General features: G+C 42.1%; 1 protein-coding gene across 2 annotated transcripts in view; it reads left to right on the top strand.

The window, feature by feature from the left end:
• ap3d1 (adaptor related protein complex 3 subunit delta 1) overlaps positions 1-26,053 on the top strand; it is a 109,761-nt gene that overhangs the window by 41,881 nt on the left and 41,827 nt on the right. For both annotated transcript variants that reach the window (XM_048559805.2, XM_048559804.2), the window contains exons 7-17: positions 2,380-2,519; positions 4,535-4,608; positions 6,498-6,547; positions 14,745-14,794; positions 15,612-15,660; positions 16,414-16,559; positions 18,785-18,933; positions 19,117-19,347; positions 20,510-20,741; positions 22,961-23,106; positions 23,897-24,041. In XM_048559805.2, the coding sequence (XP_048415762.1) occupies positions 2,380-2,519; positions 4,535-4,608; positions 6,498-6,547; positions 14,745-14,794; positions 15,612-15,660; positions 16,414-16,559; positions 18,785-18,933; positions 19,117-19,347; positions 20,510-20,741; positions 22,961-23,106; positions 23,897-24,041 (1,412 nt within the window). The remainder of the gene's footprint in view (positions 1-2,379; positions 2,520-4,534; positions 4,609-6,497; positions 6,548-14,744; positions 14,795-15,611; positions 15,661-16,413; positions 16,560-18,784; positions 18,934-19,116; positions 19,348-20,509; positions 20,742-22,960; positions 23,107-23,896; positions 24,042-26,053) is intronic.

The following is a 26,053-nucleotide window of genomic DNA, read 5'->3' as shown; positions in this document are numbered from 1 at the left end:
TTGCAGGTGGTGAATGTAAAAATGTTATAAAACTGGAAGAGAAACAAGATGTTATATAAAGCGTTTTGAGTGTAATGAGTGAACATGTGATATAGTTCGTGCAACAGGAATAAAGGAGTCTACGCCATCAGAGACAAAGCAGAAAAGATTAAAGCAAGCTTTATTGCTGGAGCAAGTCTGAGTGCTAGCAAGTCTGCGAGATCATGGACAAAGGAACTTGAGATGAAATGGCTTGAAAATGTGTGGATGGAAGATAAAAAGAAAGTGTGATCTGGAACCACCTTTCTCACCATATAAGAGAAAGCTAGACCATAGAAAAAAGCTGAAAATCCTGCAGATGTGCCTGCGTTTCGTGCTAGCAGCTGCTGGTTTGCTGGTGTTAAGAACCTGTATGCTTTTCATAATGTGAAGTTGTGTGGCAAAGCTGCCAATGCAGATGAGCTTGCGATGGCATTTCTTTCCATCGTTTAAAAAAACAGAAATAAATTGAAGAAGGCTACAACTTCAATCAAATTTTCAGTTTGGGCGAGACAAGATTATACTGGAAGCAAGTGCCATTGAGAATCTGCATGTTTGTGAATGAAGCACACGCTCCAAGCTTTAAGGTGGCAAAGGCTTGTATGACTGTGCTGCTGGGGCCACTGCCAAGGGAGACTTAAAGCTTCAGCCTGTGGTGGTGTACCATTCTGCCAACTTATGAGCCTTAAAAGGTTACCCGAAGCTAATTCAAGGCATCTACTTTAGGCCAAACAAAAGAGGTTGGGTGATGGGGCAGATTTTTTCTGACTATTATTGATGTTTTAGAAGATGTTTTTGGAGAGTATTGCAGGAAAAAGAAAACTTGGATTTCAAGATTCGCCTCATCCTGGATAATGTGCCAAACCATCCTCCCACCATTCGTGAGCTTTCTGAAAATAAAGTGCTATGTCTGCCCCCAAACACAATCTATCTCCTGCAGCCCATTGACCAGGGTGCAGTAGTAGGTTTTAAAGCTTATTATTTAAGGTGCACATTTTAAGAGGCTAATTGCAGCCACTGCTGGGGATGAGGACAGTGTTCTTCAAATTTTGGAAAAGCTTTAATATCAAGAATGCAATTGACATTATCGTGGAGGCCTGGGGTGATGTCAGTAAGGGCTGCTTGCATGCAGTTTTGTGGAAGCTTCTATCTCATTTTTTTTAAGATGTTAGGGGCTTTGATCTATCAGAGGAACTGCCAAGAATCAAACAAGCTTATGATGATCTTGCAAAGCAAGTTGGATTTGAACAAGTGGATAGTGAGGATGTTGAAGAACTGCTCGAGTCCCCAGTTTGTAACAACTTGTCGCTGGGGGGGAAGTGGAAGCTGTAGATGAAGTAGTAGTAGCCCAGGATGCAGCACCATGAGACCTTTCCACTTCTGTTTTGTCTTCTATCCTACGGGAAATTGAGAAGGAGTTGCAGCTCTTAGAGGAGAATGATTACAATGCAGAGTAGAGAGTAGCGAGAACTGAGTAGCGGTTTGTGAAATAAGATCTTACTTAGCACCCTATGAACAGCTTCTTCATAAAAGAACTAAAAGGGTAAAGCAGCAAAAACTGGGAGTTTTTTTTAAGCCAACCCACAAAAAGCAGTCTGAAGACAATAAGCCACAGCCACCTGCTTCTGGATTAACTATTTTTCACCCTAACTGTGCAACCACAACTGCACCTGAAGATGGTCATGATGACGACTGTCAGCCCCTGTACTCACAGAGGAACCTCAAAACTACCTCCCCCCATCAAGTCACCTTGACATTTTTTCAAGGTAAGGTGTTAAATGTACTTTTATTTCATTATTAGATAGGAATTAAATGTTTATTCAAAGAGCACAATCCTTTGTGTTTAGACCTTGGAGTTTTTTTTTTGGAGACCTGCCCCTAAACTCACTTTTCCCATAGGCCCTATATTGTCTGTGTAGTGTGATTTTCTGTAACAGTGTAGCGCAGGAACACCACTATCGCATTATAGCAGAACCGACTGTATTAAGAATGGAAGTGTTTTACATGTGTACAAGTTGTTTCTCTGGTTTGGGGCTAAAAATGTGCTTTCAAACTCTACTTTCAGACATAAACAGTTTGCATTCTCAATTGGATGTTTATGGTATTCAGAAATGGCCATTTGCATTTGGAAGTAATTTTGCATTGTGTTAGTATCTCACATACATTTATAACACCTCAAGAGATACTTAGTTATTTCAGTTTTAAAATTAAAAAAGAGAAGTGCTGCACAAGGCCACAAACTGTTGAGCAAGCACAGGGCTGGAACATATTCCAAGAGGGGATGAAAATCAGCATTGCCCATGGTTGAAGTTGGTAAAAATGATCGGTCAGTGTCGACTCTTAACACTGCCTGTCTTGCAGGTGTTCAGTCTGCTGCCGTGAATGTTATCTGTGAGCTTGCCCGTCGCAATCCGAAGAATTATCTTTCCCTTGCTCCATTGTTCTTCAAACTAATGACATCATCAACTAATAATTGGGTCCTCATTAAAATAATCAAACTCGTAAGTATCAATGAACTGTTATTAGGGAGAAAGAAACTTCAGCAGTCAGTTATAGAAAATAGGGAAAACTGTTACTTATTCTTGGAGCTTTTCCCATAGGATACAAAGGAATTTATTTATTGCTATGAATCATGAATATTTGATCCACAAGAAAATGTAAACATTGTTTTGGACCAGTGTATTCAACTTCACAATGAATTGTGTAATGTAAAGGTTGAAGTCTACATAGGGCTGCCCTTTAATTAGAGAGAGAGAGAGAGAGAGAGAGAGACGACTGATGGTAGTTTAAACTAGGGGTCACCACCTGAGGGGAAAACTCAAGGAGACTTCTTTTACAGTAACTTCCACCAGTGTGCATACGGAATCCACACAGTCGGCACCACTCTGTATTACAAACCTGCTGTCCAGCCAACTGAGCTAACCAATTCCCAGATTATCAGTTCTACGATTACAGTAAAATACCAAATATTAATCTGTTAAGATGAGAAATATGCAGTTTATTTTGTGTGCTATACTTGTTATACTTTTTAGAATTAAGTGCAGCAGAAATTATTTTATTCTAATTTTTTATTATGCATTAATTATTTCCACAGGTTGGGGGTTACCTGTTTGATTTTACTAAAAATTTTATAACATTGTCCTTAATATTGATTGGTCTTGAAACTTTTGGAAATATTTATTAAGGTATTTAACAAAATTGCATTTCAAGATCTAGTTAGTCCAGAATCATGGGTTGAGGCAAGTTTGAGACCAGTTTGAGTCTAGTAAAATACATAGAGGATATGCATCTGATATTTTAATATGCAAGCATAGATTGAATAAACCTTCTAGAAAGCCTTACGTTTAATATGACTTTCATGGTGACTGAATATCTTGGTAATGCTTTCCAGTCAATAGATTGAGTGCTGTTGCTGTTGTAATATTGAAAACATAGCAGCTTCAGGAAATTTGACTTATTTTCTGTTCATTGCAAGCAATTGAATAAGACTTGAGCGTTTGTCTGACCTTTGGATTCACTGAGCAGGGCTTTGATTAGAATAATTGTAATTATTGCACTATAGAAGGTTATGACTAATCTCAGTCCTGACAGATTTGAAGAGAAATGCTATGCTTTTGAAAATATTTTCCCTATCCAGATTTTAACATGTTACAGCTCCACACCCAGAGTAATCATCAGTTGCAAATGGGTTTTTTGGGTTGAAACACAGTTGTCATGTCGATTTCATGGTATTTCAAAGAGCTTGTTGGGGAATTTGTAAGGTGGATTGGGAACTGTGAAGAAGGATACAAACGGATCTCTGTCAAATTGGAATGCTGAGGTAAAACCTGCTTTTTATGCAGCTCATGGATAAGTCACTTGCAACAAAAATCAACTCTAACATTTCTCAGCTGGAGGGAAGTTGACTGCTGATGCTGGAATCCAAGGTGAACAAACAAAGCTGAAAGAACACAGCTAGCCAGGCAGCATCTGGAGAAAAGGAGCAGTCAACTTTTCGGGTGTTACCTTTCTGCAGGACAATCTTTAGGCTTGGAGAGATGTTGAGGGGTAGTCTTGGTGGGACAGTCTAGAATACAAGGCCATCATTTCAGAATGAGGGGTTGTCCATATAAGACAGAAGTGAAGAGGAATTTCTGAGGGTTGTGAATCTATGGAGTTCTTCGCCACAGAAGGCTGTCAAAGTTGGGTCATTAAATATGTTCGAGCAAGAGAATGGGTGGTATGTGTATGGAATGAGGGATATGAGCCAAGTGGGAACTAGATTTCTTTGGGATATCTCGTCAGCATAGACAGATTGGACCAAAGAGTCTATTTCTGTGCTGTGTCATTAAGACTATGAATCAGGGAATCATAGTTCATGGGGAAAAGGCAGGAAAGTGGATTTGAGGATTATCGGAGCAGGCTTGATTGAAAAATTGCCTATTTGCCACTGTGTCTTAAGTGGCATTTCATATGCATATTGTATTTGAAGCTAGGGAGTTTGTCATCTTGTGCTGAGACCTACTTTTTATTTCAGTTTGGAGCCCTTACTCCACTTGAGCCACGGCTGGGGAAAAAACTCATTGAGCCGCTGACTAATTTAATACACAGGTGAGTGGTTGCATTTCATGCTCAGCATTTCCCTCCTTTTTGTTGGTTATGAATCCAGCTCTGACTGTGTACAGATAGGTTATATTATCTCATTGTGTTGAGGCAAAAGTTGCTTTGTTTGGTTTGTTTGTTGATCTTGTTGCATGTTAATAAGTAACTTTAAACTGTTGTACGTGTCACTAAATTTACAGGATAGTTTCTCAATATCAGATTTTTTTTTATTCACCCTTGTACTGTGGGCATCTCCAAGCAGGCCAGCATTTCTTGTCCATCCTGAATTGCCCAGAGGACAATTAATACATTGCTGTGTGTCTGCAGTCAAACGTAGACCAGACCATGGAAGGATGACATATTTCCTTCCCTAAAGGGCAAAAGTGATCCAAATGGGTTTTTCTGACAGTTAACAAGAGCTTCATGGTCATCATTAGACTCCTAATTCCAGATTTTTATTGAATTCAACCATCTGCCATCGCAGCTTGAACCCAGGTCCCGAGAATGTTAGTTGGGTTGTTGGTTGAATAGTCTAGCAATAACACCACTTTCATATAACACCTCCCCATGATTAGAGTGAGTGCTGAATTTTAAGGTCACTGTTGTATTGCAATTAAGATAGCTAAAGATTTCTGAGTGAATTATTTCCTGAAAAGACAGTGTAGCTTGAATTTGACAAAATTGCTGAAGTACCATGCCTATCCTACAAAATTGGAGTTCCTCATGTTACTTTGGAGAAGCAGCATAATAACCTAATACTGTACAGATTTTGTCTGATTTGAGGTTAAGATTTGCACAAACTATGCTATTACTTTGTGACAGCCACCACTTTCTGATTTGAATGGCCTTTTAATTTTTTATAAAACTCCGTATGTAATATTTTCCAGTGTTGTATTTTACTCAAAACATATTTACCATAAATCTGTTTGCATGTTTATTGTGCATTTTAACGTCACCTTATTCATTTACCTTCCTTTTGCCAGCAGAGAATGACTGGCTCGTTCTTAATTTTAGAATTGTTCCTCCTGTAATAGCAGCAGATCCATTTTACTAGTCCCTAGGTTTCCAAGAGTTAATTTCATATTCAGTATGGCTAGTAAAGAGGTATGATTTTTGTGTGTCATGATTAGTCACTGCTGCTTTCATTGTCACATTTAGGAATTAGTGCAAAATGTCACCAATTTATGTCAGGGAAGGGGTATTGTTAATCTGTCTACTTAAAATTACTGTTTACATAAGAATGAGTACTTGCCCACTCCTCCTAAGGTGAAACCCATGGTTCTGCTATCAAAATGAACTTCCTAAAATTAGTTCACATTGTATCCCAGAAAGTGGAAGGAAAAGGGTATACATCTGGGAGGACAGGAAGAGGCAGAAAATATTTTATCTGAGCATGACCAGTGGCTTGTTACCAGTTATAAATATTTGTATATGTGCTCTCTGAATATCCACCCATTATGCATTTTGTCATTCAGTTGCTTGTACTTGGACAGCACTTCATTGATGTGTAATGTTTCGCTGGGAGGGAAACAGTGTAAGGGGAGTAACCTCTGGCCTGTTGGAAACTGCAAATGGAAGAATGAAGAGCTGAAATTAGGGGGATGAATTACTAGTCCAGTTGTAGAATTTTTTTCAGGGCTGCCTACCCAGATAAGGCAAACCTTGTCATTTGAAAAGATAAAAAATCTCTCTTAAACTGCCTCTTAAGTGTGGCCTTCAGGATGGACATTGAGAAATTGACGTTTGATAAAAGGTTTTGGATACCTCTGTGTAGTTGATAGTATAGTATGAACACAACAGCAATCCTGCAAAAATGCATAATACTAGTATAAAATACAACTGATGTCAAAACTTCCAATTTTTCATAAAGTGAACAAAATAATTTCTTTCCATTGCAGCACCTCAGCCATGTCCCTTTTGTATGAATGTGTGAACACTGTGATAGCAGGTAAACAAACGGTTTCTCTACTGATCTGAAGTATGTTATTTTCAGTGTAAAAGGTTGTTCCATTAGCATTTTAGTGGTGACCAGACAAGGGGAGCCTGGGTTCATAAATGATTATCTTTGGGCCATTTCAACAAGGCAAATGAAATGCTGGCCTTTATAACTTGTTTGAAGTACAATTGGTAGAAGTCATGCTCGGCTATGCAAAGCTTTGGTTTGATCTTACTGGATGCCACACCTTGTAGAAAGTTGTGTTGACCTTAGGAGTGTAATTGGGTTGACTAGAATGATAACTTGACTCCAAGGGCTGATTACACAACAAATAGGGTTGTGCTCGTTGAAACAAATGTCAAGGGTGATTTTTTTAAAATTTCTAGTCTGCCAGAATTTTGAAGGGAATAGTCTATAAACACTTTTCTAATGTTGGGGGAGGTTTAGTGTCCAAGTTAGAATTTTTTCCTTTTAGGAGTGACAGTGGTATGTATGCATTCTAAATGATAGGAAATTGGAACTTCATTAAACAGTAATTAGTCAATTTAAATAAATTTTAAACTGCCACGTTGATTTCTGTTATCTAAAGGTTTCAAGAGATATGGAACCAAGGCAAGTCAATGGAACTGTATCAGATTAGCTACAACCTCATTGGTGCCGACAGGCTTAAAGACATAAATGGACTGTATACAAAATTAATAAAGTGTGAAGCTGGATGAACACAGCAGGCCAAGCAGCATCTCAGGAGCACAAAAGCTGATGTTTCGGGCCGAGACCCTTCATCAGAGAGGGGGATGGGGTGAGGGTTCTGGAATAAATAGGGAGAGGGGGGGAGGCAGACCAAAGATGGAGAGAAAAGAAGATAGGTGGAGAGGAGAGTATAGGTGGGGAGGTAAGGAGGGGATAGGTCAGTCCAGGGAAGACGGACAGTTCAAGGAGGTGGGACGAGGTTGGAAGGAAGGGATGGGTGGTGCGGCTTGTGTGGAAGGAAGGGATGGGTGAGAGGAAGAGCAGGTTAGGGGAGCAGAGACAGGCTGGGCTCGTTGTGTGGTGCAGTGGGGGGAGGGGAAGAGCTGGGCTGGTTTTGGGATGCAGTGGGCGAAGGGGAGATTTTGAAGCTGGTGAAGTCCACATTGATACCATTGGGCTGCAGAGTTCCCAAGCGGAATATGAGTTGCTGTTCCTGCAACCTTCGGGTGGCATCATTGTGGCACTGCAGGAGGCCCATGATGGACATGTCATCTAAAGAATGGGAGGGGGAGTGGAAATGGTTTGTGACTGGGAGGCGCAGTTGTTTATTGCGAACGGAGTGGAGGTGTTCTGCAAAGCGGTCCCCAAGCCTCCGCTTGGCTTCCCCAATGTAGAGGTAGCCACACCGGGTACAGTGGATACAGTATACCACATTGGCAGATGTGCAGGTGAACCTCTGCTTAATATGGAAAATCATCTTGGGGCCTGGGATAGGGGTGAGGGAGGTGGTGTGGGGGCAAGTGTAGCACTTCCTGCGGTTGCAGGGGAAGGTGCTGGGTGTGGTGGGGTTGGAGGGCAGTGTGGAGCGAACAAGGGAGTCACAGAAAGAGTGGTCTCTCCGGAAAGCAGACAAGGGTGGGGATGGAAAAATGTCTTGGGTGGTGGGGTCGGATTGTAGATGGCGGAACTGTCGGAGGATGATGCGTTGTATCCGGAGGTTGATGGGGTGGTGTGAGAGAACGAGGGGGATCCTCTTTGGGGCAGTTATGGCGGGGGCAGGGTGTGAGGGATGTGTTGCGGGAAATGCGGGAGACGTGGTCAAGGGCGTTCTCGACCACTGTGGGGGGGAAAGTTGCGGTCCTTGAAGAACTTGGACATCTGGGATGTGCGGGAGTGGAATGCCTCATCGTGGGGGCGGAGGCGGGGGAATTGGGAATAGGGGATGGAATTTTTGCGGGTGGGTGGGTGGGAGGAGGTGTATTCTAGGTAGCTGTGGGAGTCGGTGGGCTTGAAATGGACATCGGTTACAAGCTGGTTGCCTGAGATGGAGACTGAGGTGTCCAGGAAGGTGAAGAATGTGCTGGCGATGGCCCAGGTGAACTTGAGGTTGGGGTGGAAGGTGTTGGTGAAGTCGATGAGCTGTTCGAGCCCCTCTGGGGAGCAAGAGGCGGGCTGATACAGTCATCAATGTAACAGAGGAAGAGGTGGGGTTTGGGGCCTGTGTAAGTGCTGAAGAGGGACTGTTCCACGTAACGTACGAAGAGGCAGGCATAGCTGGGGCCCATGCGGATGCCCATGGTCACCCCCTTTGTCCATAGGAAGTGGGAGGAATCGAAAGTGAAGTTGTTGAGGGTGAGGACGAGTTCGGCTAGGCGGATGAGGGTGTCGGTGGAGGGGGACTGGTCGGGCCTGCGGGACAGGATGAAGCGGAGGGCCTTGAGGCCATCCTCATGCAGAATACAGGTGTATAGGGACTGGACGTCCATGGTGAAAATGAGGTGTTGGGGGCCAGGGAATTGGAAGTTCTGGCGGAGGTGGAGGGCGTGGGTGGTGTCACGGATGTAGGTAGGGAGTTCCTGGACCAAAGGGGAGAAAATGGAGTCCAGATAGGTGGAGATGAGTTCGGTGGGGCAGGAGCAGGCTGAGACGATATGTTGACCAGGGCAGGCAGGTTTGTGGATTTTGGGAAGGAGATAGAAACGGGCCGTGCGGGGTTGGGGAACAATGAGGTTGGAGGCTGTGGGTGGGAGGTCCCCTGAGGTGATGAGGTCATGAATGGTGTTGGAGATGATGGTTTGGTGCTTGGGGGTGGGGTCATGATCAAGGGGGCGGTAGGAGGTGGTGTTGGAGAGTTGGCGTTTGGCTCTCGGCGATGTAGAGGTCAGTGCGCCATGCTACCACTGCGCCACCCTTGTCTGCAGGTCTGATGGTGAGGTTGGGGTTGGAGCGGAGAGCTGCCCGTTCTGCAGGCGAGAGGTTGGAGTGGGTGAGAGGGGTGGAGAGGTTGAGGCGGTTAATGTCTTGACAGCAGTTAGAGATGAAGAGGTCAAGGGAGGGTAGGAGGCCTGGGGGTGGTGTCCAGGAGGAGGACTTGTGTTGGAAGCAGGTGAAGGGGTCAGTGGAGAGAGGGTTAGGTTCCCAGTTGAAGAAGTAAGCGTGGACGCAAAGACGGCGGAGAAACTGCTCTATGTCCAAACGTGACTGGTATTCGTTGATGTGTGGTTATAGGGGGGCAAAGGTGAGGCCCTTGCTTAGGACTGACCATTCGTCCTCAGTCAGTGGGAGGTCTGGGGGGATGGTGAAGATTTGGCAGGGCTCAGCGTGGCTGTCTGCTCTGGGGTTGCTGGCTGTGGAGGTTGAGGGCGGGGTTCCGTCGGCAGTGGGAGGAGCGGGATGGGCGGCAGCAGCAGCGATGAGGGTGGTGTGTGTGGTGTTGTGACTGGAAGTGGAGGCGGTGACTGCAGCAGCGGTCCCAGAAGTGATGTGCCCGGCGGTGGCAGATGTGACGTCATCGGTGGGGTCTCTGGCCGTGTACTCATGGTCAATGGTGGGGGAGGGGCAGGCTGTGGATTTGGGAGGTGCAGGAATCCTCTTGTGGGTGGCAGGAGCCAGTGATTTGAACTCGTCCTCACCCTCAACAACTTCTCTTTTGACTCCTCCCACTTCCTACAGACTAAGTGGGTGGCCATGGGCACCCGCATGGGCCCCAGCTATGCCAGCCTCTTCGTACATTACGTGGAACAGTCCCTCTTCTGCACCTACACAGGCCCCAAACCCCACCTCTTCCTCTGTTACATTGATGACTGTATCGGCGCCGCCTCTTGCTCCCCAGAGGAGCTCGAACAGTTCATCCACTTCACCAACACCTTCCACCCCGACCTTCAGTTCACCTGGGCCATCTCCAACACATCCCTCACCTTCCTGGATCTCTCAGTCTCCATCTCAGGCAACCAGCTTGTAACTGATGTCCATTTCAATCCCACCAACTCCCACAGCTACCTAGAATATACCTCCTCCCACCCACCCTCCTGCAAAAATTCCATCCCCTATTCCCAATTCCTCCGCCTCCGCCGCATCTGCTCCCACGATGAGGCATTCCACTCCCGCACATCCCAGATGTCCAAGTTCTTCAAGTACCGCAACTTTCCCCCCCGCAGTGGTCGAGAACGCCCTTGACCGCATTTCCCGCAACACATCCCTCACACCCTGCCCCCGCCATAACCGCCCCAAAGAGGATCCCCCTCATTCTCTCACACCACCCCACCAACCTCCGGATACAACACATCTTCCTCCGACAGTTCCGCCATCTACAATCCGACCCCACCACCCAAGACATTTTTCCATCCCCACCCTTGTCTGCTTTCCGGAGAGACCACTCTCTCCGTGACTCCCTTGTTCGCTCCACACTGCCCTCCAACCCCACCACACCCAGCACCTTCCCCTGCAACCGCAGGAAGTGCTACACTTGCCCCCACACCTCCTCCCTCACCCCTATCCCAGGCCCCAAGATGATTTTCCATATTAAGCAGAGGTTCACCTGCACATCTGCCAATGTGGTATACTGTATCCACTGTACCCGGTGTGGCTACCTCTACATTGGGGAAACCAAGCGGAGGCTTGGGGACCGCTTTGCAGAACACCTCTGCTCGGTTCGCAATAAACAACTGCACCTCCCAGTCACAAACCATTTCCACTCCCCCTCCCATTCTTTAGATGACATGTCCATCATGGGCCTCCTGCAGTGCCACAATGATGCCACCCGAAGGTTGCAGGAACAGCAACTCATATTCCGCTTGGGAACCCTGCAGCCCAATGGTATCAATGTGGACTTCACCAGCTTCAAAATCTCCCCTTCGCCCACCGCATCCCAAAGCCAGCCCAGCTCTTCCCCTCCCCCCACCGCACCACACAACCAGCCCAGCCTGTCTCTGCCTCCCTAACCTGTTCTTCCTCTCACCCATCCCTTCCTCCCACCCCAAGTCGCACCTCCATCTCCTACCTACTAACCTCATCCCATCTCCTTGACCTGTCCGTCTTCCCTGGACTGACCTCTCCCCTCCTTACCTCCCCACCTATACTCTCCTCTCCACCTATCTTCTTTTCTCTCCATCTTTGGTCTGCCTCCCCCTCTCTCCCTATTTATTCCAGAACCCTCACCCCATCCCCCTCTCTGATGAAGGGTCTCGGCCCGAAACGTCAGCTTTTGTGCTCCTGAGATGCTGCTTGGCCTGCTGTGTTCATCCAGCTTCACACTTTATTATCTTGGATTCTCCAGCATCTGCAGTTCCCATTATCACTGTATACAAAATTACTTGAGTTGAAGGTTATTTGAGATTCATGGTGAAAACAATGAATCATGAACAGACATTAAATGTATAAAGTAAATACATCATTAAGAAATGAGGAATCAAACGTTCATGAAGAAGGCATAAAATTTAAGGAATATTATCCTGATCAGGAAAATACTTACTTGCGAAGCAAGTTAATTGAATCAAATGAGAACAAACAGGTCATTATATGCTGATTTTCTGAGTAGGTGTAATCATTTCCAAAAGATCACTGATCTGGTTGGTTTTAAATTTTTTGGAAGTTCCTTAAGTGGTTGAAAGGAGACGTTAGCAGAAGTGAAATCATAATTTGCAGAACTCTGCATTAACTTGGTTCATTTTCACATGCTAATTGTAGACTGAAGCATTTTAAAATCAGTATAGTGATAGAAACAATGCTTGAAATGCTAAGTTTCATGTAAGCGACTAAGCTCTTGCTATTTCTTCAGGTGAACTTCGCAGATCTCTTAGCATTATTTGAAGGTTAGCAGGGAACGTTGTTGCCAGCAATTATTCTTCAGCCAACACCACAAGTAGTTTGTGTGTTCATTTCATGGCCATTCATAGATGTTGCAGTGCTGACTGGCAAACATTTAGTCGACATCCATGATTATACCACTTGAGCAGCTTATGAGTATGCAAAATCAGTTACATCTTTCTCCTTTCAAGCTTGTTCATAAACCCATTTTCCTGATCCCTCCACTCTTAACTCCAGCAAGCCCAATTTTAATGAGCAAGAAGATAGACACTGTCTACTTAACTGCCTGTGTTGCATCTCCATTTTTCCCCTGCCTACCATGTCAAACCACCTCCAAGGAGCTCCCTGCCCTAGCTGTGAATCTGTGTTTTGCTTATTTCGCTGTGTTCATTTGTGAACTTTCTAACTGCTAATGCAAGAAACCTGTTCTTAGTGACTTGATTGTGCAGATATTCGGTATTGCTTAAAATTGCAAAATTTATCCAAGCTATTCATCTTAAACTGATCAGAATAATTCACAAGAAATATCCATTGAATAGTTCCCACAAAATCTCTTTTTGTCCTTGGCAAAACCTCTATTTTTTTAAAATAGAATCCCTCCAGCGTGGAAATAGGCCATTTGGCCCAACAAGTCTGCACTGACTTTCCGAAGAGCATCCCACCCAGACCGACACCCTGCCTAATCCCTGCGACCATGCATTTTCCATTGGCTAACCCGCCTAACCTGCACATCTTTGGACTGCAGAATGAAACTGGAGTGCTTGGAGGAAGCTCATGCAGGCACAGGGAGAATGTGCAAGCTCCACACAAGCATGTTGCCCAAGGCTGGAATTGAACCTGGTTCCCTGATGCTGAGGCAGCACTGCTAACCACTCAGCCATTAATCCCATTTCTTTGCATCTACTGAACATGCTGACTTCCATCCTCGCCCTTCTATCAGCTAACACAGTAGGATCCTATCTCCTTGGCGGTTTGCATCTTTTCAGAACTGTCGTCATCACCCATATCCTGACAAATCAACCCAAAATGTCTGTCTTTTAAAAGTACATCTCTCCAACTTCTTTTTTGTTTCAAATTTTTGATCGCCATTTTACCACAAAGTTCATGCTTAACATTCTTGAAGTGTGTACAGATTTATCAGGTGAACTTTAGCCAGTTCCAAATCAGTCACAAATGATGTCCGTAACTTATGTGAACATTAGTACATTTCTCTTCCTTACTTTTCAGTCCTTCTGTCATCTGAAACTGGTGTGAACAATACTGTTCTCCTGTAAGTAATTTCTCCCATTGTCCATCTCCACGGGGCTATCTTCAGTCCAGTTATCTGGAGATGGAGCATCTCCACCAGCAGCTTCTGTTTCCATCTCTGTAGCATCACTTCAGGATTCAGCAAAAATCAAATTTGGACTTGCCTCCTCTTGTTCTGCTTGGTCATGTTGTTTTCACCACCTCTCAACCTTTACATTACCTCTTGTGACAGTGCCAGTCTGAGTTAAGGCACAGCCTTGTCCAGGAACACAAAAGGTGGAACTCAAAACCACTTTTTGGCCACTGTCATGAATTGCATAATTGCGCCAGTAATCCAGTTCCTCTCCTGTTTAATGTGTGGGTTCAATCCAGACTGTTAACAAACTAGCTTCTTATTTGACTTCAATTCAGCTTTGGTCCAGTGCAACCCTGTGGGATCATATTAGATTCTTCTGTTTGACGTCACAAGCAACTAAATTAACCCTGCCAAAGTAAATCAGTTGGTTAAACCACAGTTAGTCATCAGTTAAACCACCATTTTCAACACTCTTTGAAGGGCATTGAAGCAATGACTCAAAGAGTGGAGAACAAAAGTCTGGAACTAGTAGGCACAAATAAGCGAATTAGTTTACGAATATGGGGTAGAGCTTGAAAAAAAAATGGCAGCACATCATGGTGTAAGGACACAATGTAATTGAAGCATAGCCTGATACAGGTTTTAGGAGTGAAGTGGATAAATATGAGAAGAGAATTAGAACGTTGGGGGAAAAGCAGTTGAAAAGAATTGTCAACTCACAAGGAATCAAGGGTTACGGGGAGAGTGCTGGGAAGTGGAGTTGAAATGCCCATCAGCCATGATTTAAATGGCGGAGTGGACTTGATGGGCCGAATGGCCTTATTTCCACTCCTATGTCTTATGGTCTTATGGCTATTGAATCACCTGCAGGATAAAATTTGTTTTGTAGTGATTTTGGCACCCTTAAGATTAATAGTTTAAATTTGTGCACTTTTGTATTGTGACATTAATCTTTAAATGTTACATTGTCAATACATGTAAATGGCAGCTATCTTGGCTCAATGCCTCTTCCAAGTATAAAGCATTAAAATCTATTTCGCTGGCCTATTGAACTTGGTGCTTTTGTGAAAATAAATTGTTGCTAGATTCAGACTCCTCTTTTTCCTATAGTACTCATCTCTCTATCCACTGGAATGCCAAATCACAGTGCAAGCATCCAGGTAATATTTGCTATCAAACATAAAGAACCCCTGCTGAAGTACATTTTGTGCGTATAGCATGTGACTTTATGACTATTATCCTATTTGTGTATATATATAATTTTTAAATAAACACTTTGTTAATTCTACATAATTTATAATTTGAAGCTTTTCAACTTGGAGCACTTAAAATGGAGTTTGAATTTTGAATTTTAAATTTTTTAGACCAGTTGAATAAATTAATTTAACTTGGGGGCGGCACGGTGGCTCAGTGGTTAGCACTGTAGCCTCACAGCGCCAGGGACCCGGGTTCGATTCCAGCCTCGGGCGACTGTCTGTGTGGAGTTTGCACGTTTTCCCTGTGTCTGCATGGGTTTCTGCCGGGTGCTCCGGTTTCCTCCCACAGTCCAAAGATGTGCAGGCTAGGTAGATTGGCCACTCTAAATTGCCCGTAGTGTTCAGGGGTGAGTGGGTTATAGGGGGATGGGTTTGGGTGGGATGCTTTAAGGGGCGGTGTGGACCTGTTGGGCCGAAGGGCCTGTTTCCACACTGTAGAGAATCTAATCTGATCTAAAACTATCCCCTTTAGTGATTTTTACATTGGAATCATGTGAGCACTTAAATGTTCGTGTTCTTTGGACAACCTTAGGGGCTTGTTGTTTGATATAAATTTCTATTTACAGCACACGAGTGTAATGTCCTGCTTAGTGGATTACGTTGCCTTGTCATAAACTTAATTCTGTACATCCTGGTCTTGTATGTTTTCTTGCATTGATATTTCCAAATTATTGAGATGCCACCAATTACTCTAAAACTTGACATATGTTTTTCTGTTCAGCTTTGTGTACAGAAATTGCGCATTCTTATTGAAGATTCTGATCAAAACTGTAAGTGGGTATTTGTGTTGTGCCATTAAATTTTATTTCCATTTTGCGATTTTTAAGTATTCTGCTTTGAACCCTTGTCATTGTTTCTTTCAACTGAGCTGAAAAGACTGCTGAAACTATGCAACTCTGAAGCTTCACCATCAAAGTCAAACCTTATTTGAGCAATAATCATAACTAGTTTGGTGTTGAAGCACTCAGGGCTTTTCTTTGAGATGGAATGTTTTGCCATGAAGGATCATTGATTTTTTTTTTGCAAGATCATTCTGAAAACCACCTGTTTCATTCTTGTGATCTCCTTTATTGGATCATTTACATTTGTCACAACATTCCATTTTGTATGTATTGGTCTTTGTTTTCCTAAGAAAACAAAAATACCTAAGATTGTATGTATGTTTGTGGAATTTTTATTTAGTAAATATTAAAAAAATCTTGTTTAATTTAAGATTAATGAATTTTCCGTACTCTGTTTTTAAAACCTTTTCCCATCCTAAACAATAACCAGGTCAGATGGTTGATTGTTTCAGAAACCCAACAAATGGGAAGCTGCTTTTGTTTGAGGCCAGCTAGAGAGATTATTTCATAGACCCCAGTAAGAGAACCACAGCCTTAACACAAGTCTAATACTTTTTAGAAAGAACTTCCAATTTCTGAACTTCAGTAAGTTTCAAAACCTGTTTATTTTGTAGATAACATTTTTTTCTACTTGTGGTAATTGTTCTGTCCAATGGTGAAAGATTCTGAACTGTCTTGCAGTGAAGTACCTGGGTTTGCTGGCCATGTCAAAAATTTTGAAGACTCACCCTAAGTCTGTACAATCCCACAAGGATCTTATTTTACAGTGCTTGGATGACAAAGATGAATCTATACGACTCCGTGCTTTAGATCTTCTGTATGGAATGGTAATTTTAATATTATCTTTTACTGACTAGATGTGTGACTATTGAGTTTTTGGTGAATCAAATGAAAATTTCTCTTGCACCAAGCTAAATACTTGGAATGGCAGAAATCTGAAATTAAAAGAAGAAATGCTGGAAATACTTGCATGGCAAAAATATCAATGAGGCAAATAAATGCTGTTCAAGCTGATGACTTTGCATTAGAATTGGATAATGTTGAAAAGGCTAACTGATGTTAAGCCTGGCCAAGGTTGAGTGAGTAACAAGAAGGAAAGTTAGTGATGAGACAAAAGATAGAAATTAAATTGCAAAAGGAGTTGCTAATGGGGAAAGTAAAATGGGTTTAGAAGAGGTGTAAATGGGAACAATAGAGTCATGACTAGTAATTCCCCACTTCTTTGCAGTTGCATTCCTGAGAGGTGTAACTTAAACTGAAATATCATTATGCTCATCAAATGTTACCACTACAAATGATAAAAGCATTATTTGCAACATAATTTATTAACCGACTTGTCATTTCCTGTCTTCTAATTGTGTAATATCACTTGATATTTGATCCAGTAAAAGTTTATTCATCATGCATTTTAAAGTGTTTGCCTGTAAATTTTGCAGACCCATCATTTAAAAGCAAATTTACTATCTCCCATGTAATAAATGATCGACATTTATGATTTCATATTTGTTTAACATGAGTTGATTTCAATAGTACTTAATATTTAGTAAAAATTATACAAAAAGTATAACTCAGAACCCCACTTCTGAAGTTGTCAGTAAGCTTTTCTGTAATGCCTTAATATCAGAACTACAGCCTGTAATCATCTAAAGATATTGGGAAACCACTGAGAACATAGAACAATACAGCGCAGTACTGGCCCTTTGGCCCACAATGTGCTGAACTTTTACCTGAAATCTAAGGTCTATCTAGCCTTCACCGCTACCTTTATACTAGCAATCATATGCCTATTTAATAGCCGCTTAAATGCCCCTAATGAGGTCGACTCCACTGCCCTTTCTGGCAATGCATTCCATGCCCCTACCACCCTGAGTAAACAATCTACCTCTGTCTCCCCTATAGCTACCTCCTTTCACTTTAAAGCTATGTCCCCTCATAAAAGCTACCTCCACTCTAGGAAAATGTCTCTGGCTGCCTACTCTATCTATACCTCTGATCATTTTGTACACCTCTATCAAGTCACCTGTCATCCTTTTTCGTTCTAAAGAGAAAAGTCCTACCTCTCAACCTTTCCTTGTAAGAACTTCCCTCCATTCGTGCTTCCACATCTTTCCTGTAATGAGGTGACCAGAACTGGACACAACACTCCAGATGTGGCCGAACCAGGTTTTTGTATAGCTGGAGCATAACTTCACGGCTCTTGAACTCAATCCGTCTATTAATGAAAGCTAACACACCATACGCCTTCTTAACAACTCTCTCCACCTGGGTGGCAGCTCTCGGGAACTGTGGAAATGAACCCCAAGATCCCTCTGCTCTTACACACAGCCAAGAATCTTTCTGTTAACCCTGTATTCTGTTTTCAAGTTTGCCCTTCCAAAATGAATCACCTCACACTTTTCAGGGTTAAACTCCATCTGCCACTTCTCAGCCCAGCTCTGCATTCTGTTGATGTCTGTTAATAACCTAGAACAGCCCTCCGCACTGTCCACAACATGACCCACCTTCGTACCGTCCGTGAGCTTGCTGATCCACCCTTCCACGCCTTCATCCAAATAATTTACAGCAATCACAAATAGAAGAGGACCCAGAACGGATCCTTGTGGTACACCATACGTAACTGAGCCCCATGTTGAATATCTTGCATCTGTTATCACCCTTTCTTTTCTAAGGGTCAGCCAATTCTGAATTCAATCTCCCCCGTTTCCCCCTATCCCATGCCTCCTTAGCTTCTGCATGAGCCTGCCCTGGGGAACCTTATCAAATGCCTTACGCCTGAGGTTTAGCGATAGTAGCTGTAATAAAGAACAAAGAAAATTACAGCACAGGAACAGGCCCTTCGGCCCTTCAAACCTGTGTCGACATGCTGCTCATCACCTTTAAAACCCCCCCTACCCTTCTGGAGACCGTATCCCTCTATTTCTATCTTATATATGTATTTGTCAAGGCACCCTTTAAAAGTCACTGTACTATCTGCTTCCACTTTCGTCTGCAAGGTCCAGGCATCCTCCACCCTCTGTAAACTTAATTTTCTTATGGAATTAAATATTGCTAGGTTTCAAAGAAGAACTTGATGGAAATAGTAAAGAAATTAATGATTCACGTGGATAAAGCAGAAGGCACAACATACCGAGATGAGCTCCTGACAAAAATCATTGACATATGCAGTCAGTCCAACTATCAATATATCACCAATTTTGAATGGTAAGTTCTCAGTAGTGACTGTTTTATGAAAATAAATTGCATTGTTTGTCTCCAAGCTGAATTCCATCAAAGTTTTATACTTTATTCAAAGTATTTCAAATGCCTTAAGGTTTAGTAAATGTTAATCAAATTATCGGGTCATATTTAGTTCCCAAAATTCTGGTGTGCTTATTTTAAACACAGGTATATTAGCATCCTGGTGGAACTGACACGACTGGAGGGAACACGACATGGCCATCTAATTGCAGCACAAATGCTTGATGTGGCTATCCGTGTGAAGGCTATTAGGGCATTTGCTGTGTCACAGATGGCTATGCTGTTAGATAATGGCCATCTGCTTGCTGGCAACATGCAAAGAAATGGTATCTGTGAAGTTCTATATGCTGCTGCCTGGATCTGTGGTGAATTCTCTGAGTATGTACTGCCTAATATTTTCACAAGAAATTTCAAGGCTGTTTGATAGTGATTCTATTTATTTCTGCTGTCAAGTGGAGAATTTTAAAGACAAGTGGAATATTTTTAGGCCCTAATATCTGTCATGTGTATTCTGAAGTCAGGCTGCACTAAACAAATTCAATTTGTTCTTGCAGGGCAATGATGAAATTTTTCAGCTCCAGCTCCTACGTTGAGTGTTCATTTGTAGCAGTCTGATTTTTTTTTACCATTTCCTGCACGAGCTATCTTTTGAAACAAAGTGCTGGATAAACCTCACATGTCTGGCAGCATCTGTGGACAGAGAAACAGGGTTAACATTTTGAGTCTGATTCTAACTCTACTTCAGAGCTGGAAGGTGTTAGAAAATGTCCTTTTATTTCAACAGTGGCAGAGAAGGAGCAAAGATCAATGATGAATGGCCTTACTTCCACTCCTATGTCTTATGGTCTTATGCCGAGGTCCAGTGCTGAAGACATCTTAGCCATCTTTTGGCCTGTCTCATGATTAATTTGGGGCAATTTTTGTGCTTTAAGGCCGTACATACTAGGAACAACACAACCATCTTAAAGTTGTGCAATAACTAGAATCTGGTTGGTTTTGTAAACAGGTATTTGCATGCTGAAAAATAACCCAAGTCAGAACGCATTCACAGAAACTAGAGCAGGTTACTTAGCTTCAAAGAGATAGTAGGAACTGCCGATGCTGGAGGATCGAGATAACGAGGTGTAGACCTTGACGAACACAACAGGCCAAGCAGCATCAGAGGAACAGGAAAGCTGACATGTTGGGTCTGGATCCTTCTTCAGAAAGTTTTCTGAAGAAGGATCCAGACCCAAAATGTCAGCTTTCCTGCTCCTCTGATGCTGCTTGGCCTGTCGTGTTCATCCAGGTCTACACTTTGTTATCCAGGTTATTTAGCTTGAGTTTTTTTTTTACCATTTCATTTGATCTTTGCTAATCTGTACTTCTAAGACATTTACCTGGCCTTGTTCCGTATTCTCCAAATCTTCACCCAACAAAAGTCCGTTAATCTCAATCAGAAAACGTTTCCTTTACTCGTTCTGTATCATACTATTAAGCAATTGATAGCTCTTGGAAAACATTTAGCATGTGTACAGTTCTAACTTGCGTATTTTTTCAGATACCTTCAAGAGCCTAACCAAACGTTGGAAGCTATGCTGAAATCCAAAGTCACAACGCTGCCAGGGCATATCCAGGCAGTTTATGTGCAGAATGCTGCAAAGTTGTATGCATCAGTTTTGCAGCAAAATGAACAAGCTGGCGACAAAGAAGCTGCTCAAGAAATAACACAAATGCTGATTGACAAGCTACCCCAGTTTGTTCAGAATGCTGACCTTGAAGTGCAGGAGCGGGTACGTGAACAGCCTTTCCTTTCATCAAAGATGAAGAAGCAATTTCACTGTGTCCATCACTGTGTCCTAGATATATTCTCCACTTGCTACATTAGTTTGTTTTCGAAGCAAAATTAACTAGGATAGAGTTATCTGTTTCCCCAGTCCAGAAGCAGAAACACATTCCATTGAATCAATATTCTTTGATTTCACTTTTTTTTAACCCATCTCGCTTGGAAAAGTTGGTGGATTTGTGGGAACTAACCACCAGAACTGATATTTTACTTGAACAGATGGTCATGTATAATTTTTAACCATTACTGTTGAGAGATTATTCAGTCATTGAAGATATACCTATAGACAAACATTAATAGCCATTAGCTTTTCCTTCTATTGTGGCATGCATATTCTTGAAGCTGCTGTAAGAATGGTAACAACCACAGAATTTGGGAAGTTTGGAATATAACCATTATACCATAGTCTTTTTTATACCTGTGGCCTCTGAAGAAGACCTGCACTACTGATTTCAGTCCTTTGTCAAATTCCTGTTTGGCCCCGCCTCAGCCACCATGTCTGATTTGTACTCAACAAATCAAAGCAACTGATGTCTTCATTATGTAACTGTCCTGTATATGGGCATTTAATACGTCAAAGAATCATTTTCAGTACAAAGCTTCACAAGATCGTGAAATTTGCTGCCTGTTTCGAACATTAAAGTGATCGTTTTAGAATCAACATTACTAAGTCAGATTTTAATGCATACTTCTTATGAACAGCAGGGACGCTTCGTTTCTACTCGGAATTTCACAGGAGTGTAAGATGCAAGTTGTTCAGCAAATTAAGTCTGCTTTGTCACTAAAGTAGACCGTGACCAAGTTTTGACTGCCATTTTTCTATGCTACCCTCTTGATGTCATTAGTATCAAGCAATATATTGATCTAGATTATGAATACGCTTGCTGATGCACTTTGTGGTGGAGAACTTCAAAGATTCATCAATCTCCAAGTTTCTTAAAAAAAAATCCTTCTTATCTATATGCTAAGTGACCTCCCATAATCCTGAAACTGTCTGGTTCTACAGCCCATACCCAGGAGATTCATTCTTCTTAAATGTAGCCTCTTGAACACTCAGAACTTTTTCTGCTATAATGGGGTCACCTTTCATTCTTCCAGACTGTCTCCTTAAAACTCAATTCCACCATGCCAGGGAGCAGCTGGGCTTGAGTTGCATTCCTTGTATAACAACTGTAGCCTTCCTCAGCTGAGGAAACTAGAACTGTAAGCAATACTGCAGTTAGTCTTAGCAAAGCTCTGTAAAATTGTTGCAATGCACATTTGCTCTGTACCCAAACCCTCATGCAGTAAAGGCCATGAGATAAATCTGTCTTACTCTTTATTGTCAAGCAAGATTTTTTTTGTTTTTAAAAAAATTGAAATCTGTTGGGAATTCTCAACAAGTAGGCAGCCTAGGTCAACGGGCTAGAAAATGATGGGTAGAATACAGTGTGAATAGCTTGAAGAAATCCTGTTCTAGAAAGAAGAGGATATTTCTTAATTGGTGGGAAATTCGGTAATGTTGACATCCAAAGGGACCCTGGTGTCTGCCTTCAAACCTTTTCCAAAAATAACAATCATCAGTTTGTCCGAACCCGAAAAACTATATTTACATGCGTGCGTGTCCACTCACCACCCTGAATGGGAATATATCACTGTTCCAAGATTTTGAGCAAGCAATAGTGAATAGTAGAACTGAGGTTGCCTTGCAGCCAAGGACTGCAGTGGTCCAAGAAGGCAGCTCGCCACGATCTTCTCCGGAGCATGTGGGAATGATAAGTGTTTGCCCAGCAAGTGAGGCCTACACCCCATAAATGAATAAGAGAGAAAAATAATGTAGATGAGATGCTTCCTGTCAGTTCTTGGGTACAAATGACCTGAGGTTAAGATGGGAGTGAAAAGGAGTTAGTGTGTGGTGAATATTTGGAAATCTGTGAAAGTTCAATCACTGAATATGTTCAAAACAGAAGGCAATTCTTTCTGGGTACAAATGACATCAAGTGATTTCAAAACTAGCATGGGAAAATAGTGAGGTCACTGGTCAGCTGTGATCTAATTGAATGGCAGAGCAGGCTCAATGCCTCAGCTGTTTCTTTATGCAAATTATTTAATATAAAAAGGAATCTCATGGCATCAATATCATTCAAGCATCCTTGAGTCTCCCATTTGTTTTTTTTTATTTTCTAGGCTTCTTGTATTCTTCAATTGATTAAATACATACAAAAGCTTCAAGCGAAGGATGTTCCTGTTGCAGAAGAAGTGATGGCTTTGTTTGCTGGAGAGCTTAACCCTGTCGCTCCCAAGGCACAGAAGAAAGTTCCATTGCCAGATGGGTAAGAAACTTATTGGGTGGCACGGTGGCTTAGTGGTTGGTCTCTCAGCACCAGAGGCCCGGGTTCAATTCTGTCCTTGGGCAAATGTCTGTGTGGAGTTGGTGCAGACTCTGAAGTCTTCTGCACTGTAGGGACTCTATGAATGCTTATTTCCAATGTTTGAGGTACGCTTAACAGTATTGCTGCAAATTTGAAGAACTAAGCTTTTTACTGTTGTAATGATTTTTGCCATGATCTAAGCAGATAGCTGCCCTTGCTATAGAACCGAAGTGAACTATAGTTAACAACAGATTGATGCATTATTTACTTAAGAAAAAAATGAATGGGTCACTTCCTGGCTCATGCTGTTGTCTTGGTTCTTCAGTGTGTTTCAGACTGTAGTGCTATTTTAGTATAATTGTGTTCTTCTGCTAGTCATTGAGTCTTGGGCAATTTCTGTTCTTAACAAAGATCCAAGTCCAGTAAAATGCTGAACTGAACAGATTAGAAAATTCCTGTTCAGTTCTGAGTCTCCACTGACTTCATCCAGGTGGCTGGTCAGCACACTTGTGCTAACAGGGAAGAGTTATGTGCATTTGGGCATAAGTGGTTGCAGACTGTCTTAGCTTTATCTGTACAGAACAATAACAGTTGCTGCCCTCCTCAGTTAAGCTTGTATATAAGAAATAGTCTCTTAGGTGAAAGTACAGTCAGTGTTCACTGAATTGTAACTCAATCTTGAGTAGATAAAAGGAGAACGTGTTAAGTAAGGCAAGTCTTCTGTTGCTGTTATTTTATCTTCTCTCTTCAGACTGGATCTTGATGCCTGGATCAATGATGCACCTTCAGAAAGTTCTTCAGATGATGAAAACCCCAAGAAAATGATCTTCCATGAGGAGGAACAAAGGAATGTCAGGCATAGACGGCCGGAAATAGATGAAGATGAACTTGCACGGGTAACTTCTGAATTTACATTCTTCGGTAAAAAAAATCGAAATCTGGACCTGTGTCTAAAATTTATCAGATCTCAACCGGCTGTTCGTAAATCTGAAATGCATTTAATCCAAAAATTTTGATTCTGCCTCACCCAAAGTACTAAGAATTCAGTCAAAAACAACAATATTGTTATTTACCTCACCAGCAGACAGTGATAACTTTTGGTATCTTGCTAACAATTTAAGTCAAAAGCAATCTTTTCTAGCATCTGCTTTAGGGACCATTTGGATTGCAACTAATTCACTTTTTCTTGTGTATATGTTGCCTCAGCGATGCATTTGGAGCCCTAAGATGCAGGAGCAGAAGTAGACCATTTCGCCCATTTGAGCCTTTTCTCACTCTTCAGTTAGGTTACAGTTGATTTTGTTAAGCTCCAACGCCACTTTCTTGCCCTATTCCCACAACCCTTGATTCTCTTATTGATTCAAAATCTAACTATCTCAGCCTTGGATATAGTAAATGACAGCCTCGACAGCCTGCAGTAAAGTATTGTGCGGATTCATACCTCAAGAAATACCTCCTCACCTACATTAAATAGATGACCTGTCATTGAGATTATCCCCTTTGTTCCTTGACCCATCCACAAATGAAAATAACCGCTCAGCATCTACCCTTTAAGAACATGGGATGTAGAGGCTGGAGTAGGTCATTCACCCTGTGATGTCTGCTCCACCATTCACTGAAATTATGGATGATATAATCTTCAGTCAACCTTCCTGCCTTATCTCTATAATCTTTGATCCCTTACTGACATAAAAATCTGTCGTATCTTACTCTTGAATATTCTTACAGACCCAGCCTCTACAGCCCTTTATAGTAAAGAATCCACAGATGCACTAACCGTAGAGAAGAAAATTATCCTCATTTCTGTCTTAAATATGCACCCCCTTGTTTTCATTTGTTCTGAGATTATGCTCTCTGGTACTGGATTTAGTCCGAGGTGAGGCAGCTCTTCATCTACCCTGTCAGTCCTCTTAAGAATTTTACGTGTTTGGATAAGGTTGCCTCCCATTCTTTTTAAACTGGGATGAGTTCAGGCCCAATCTACTTAACCTCATATAATCTTTCCAGTGAACCTTGTCTGGATAGTCTCCAGTGCGTATCTTTGCTTGAAAAAGGGGACTAAAAGTATTCACAGAATTGTAGTCTACCTAGTGCCTAGTATAGTTTTAGCAATACTTCTGTATTTTTATACCCCATTCCCTTTGAAATAAAGGCCAGCATTTTATTTGCATTTCTGATTTATCTGCGAAACCTGTATGGTGTCTTTTTATGACTAATGCACAAGTACCCCCAAAATTCCTCTGTGCTGCAGCCTTCTGCGGTCTCTCTTTCTTTTAAAAAGAAATTCACCTCTTCCATTCTTCCTGCCAAAGTGCATAACCTCACATTTTCTCATATTGTAGATTTACCTACTCTCTCAGAACCTATATAAAAGTATAGAGGCTGTCATCGTCACATTAGTTACTTGTAATTTTTCCCAACACAGAACCTAGCTCACTCGGTTAATAAGGATCCAGTTGCAGCCAGTCTTAAATGCATCCTTTGAAAATAAACTTGCTCAGAACTACAGAATAAATTCTTGCACTCAGTAAAATGTGACTGTCACCTGCAACTTAATTGATTACATCATGCCTCACCCTAGAGCAACTTGCATGCATAAGCTGATGGCACTCAAATGGTACTGGCGTTGACTGTTCAAATGTCAATTTATGTTCAACTGTACAGCAGTTATCAAGTCCAAAACAATTCCACATTTTCACACACAAAACAGTTTAATTTCCTCACCTTATCCCTTATTTATTGACTATCTTTGGTTGTTGCTTGTGATGAGATGTGTATAATGTGTATATATAGCTTAGAAGTTTCTCGTAAGTTGGATTTCAAAATCAAAGCATTTGGGTCTAGTTTCCTTCTGGAAGGGCAATTTTGCTTTTTGAAATGGTCAAGGTCCTTCTGGAACAGTGACACA

Source organism: Stegostoma tigrinum, chromosome 30, assembly GCF_030684315.1.
Source record: "Stegostoma tigrinum isolate sSteTig4 chromosome 30, sSteTig4.hap1, whole genome shotgun sequence".
NCBI lineage: Eukaryota > Metazoa > Chordata > Chondrichthyes > Orectolobiformes > Stegostomatidae > Stegostoma > Stegostoma tigrinum.
The sequence above is the reverse complement of the archived record's forward strand: the minus strand, read 5'-3'. Positions and strand labels throughout refer to the sequence as shown.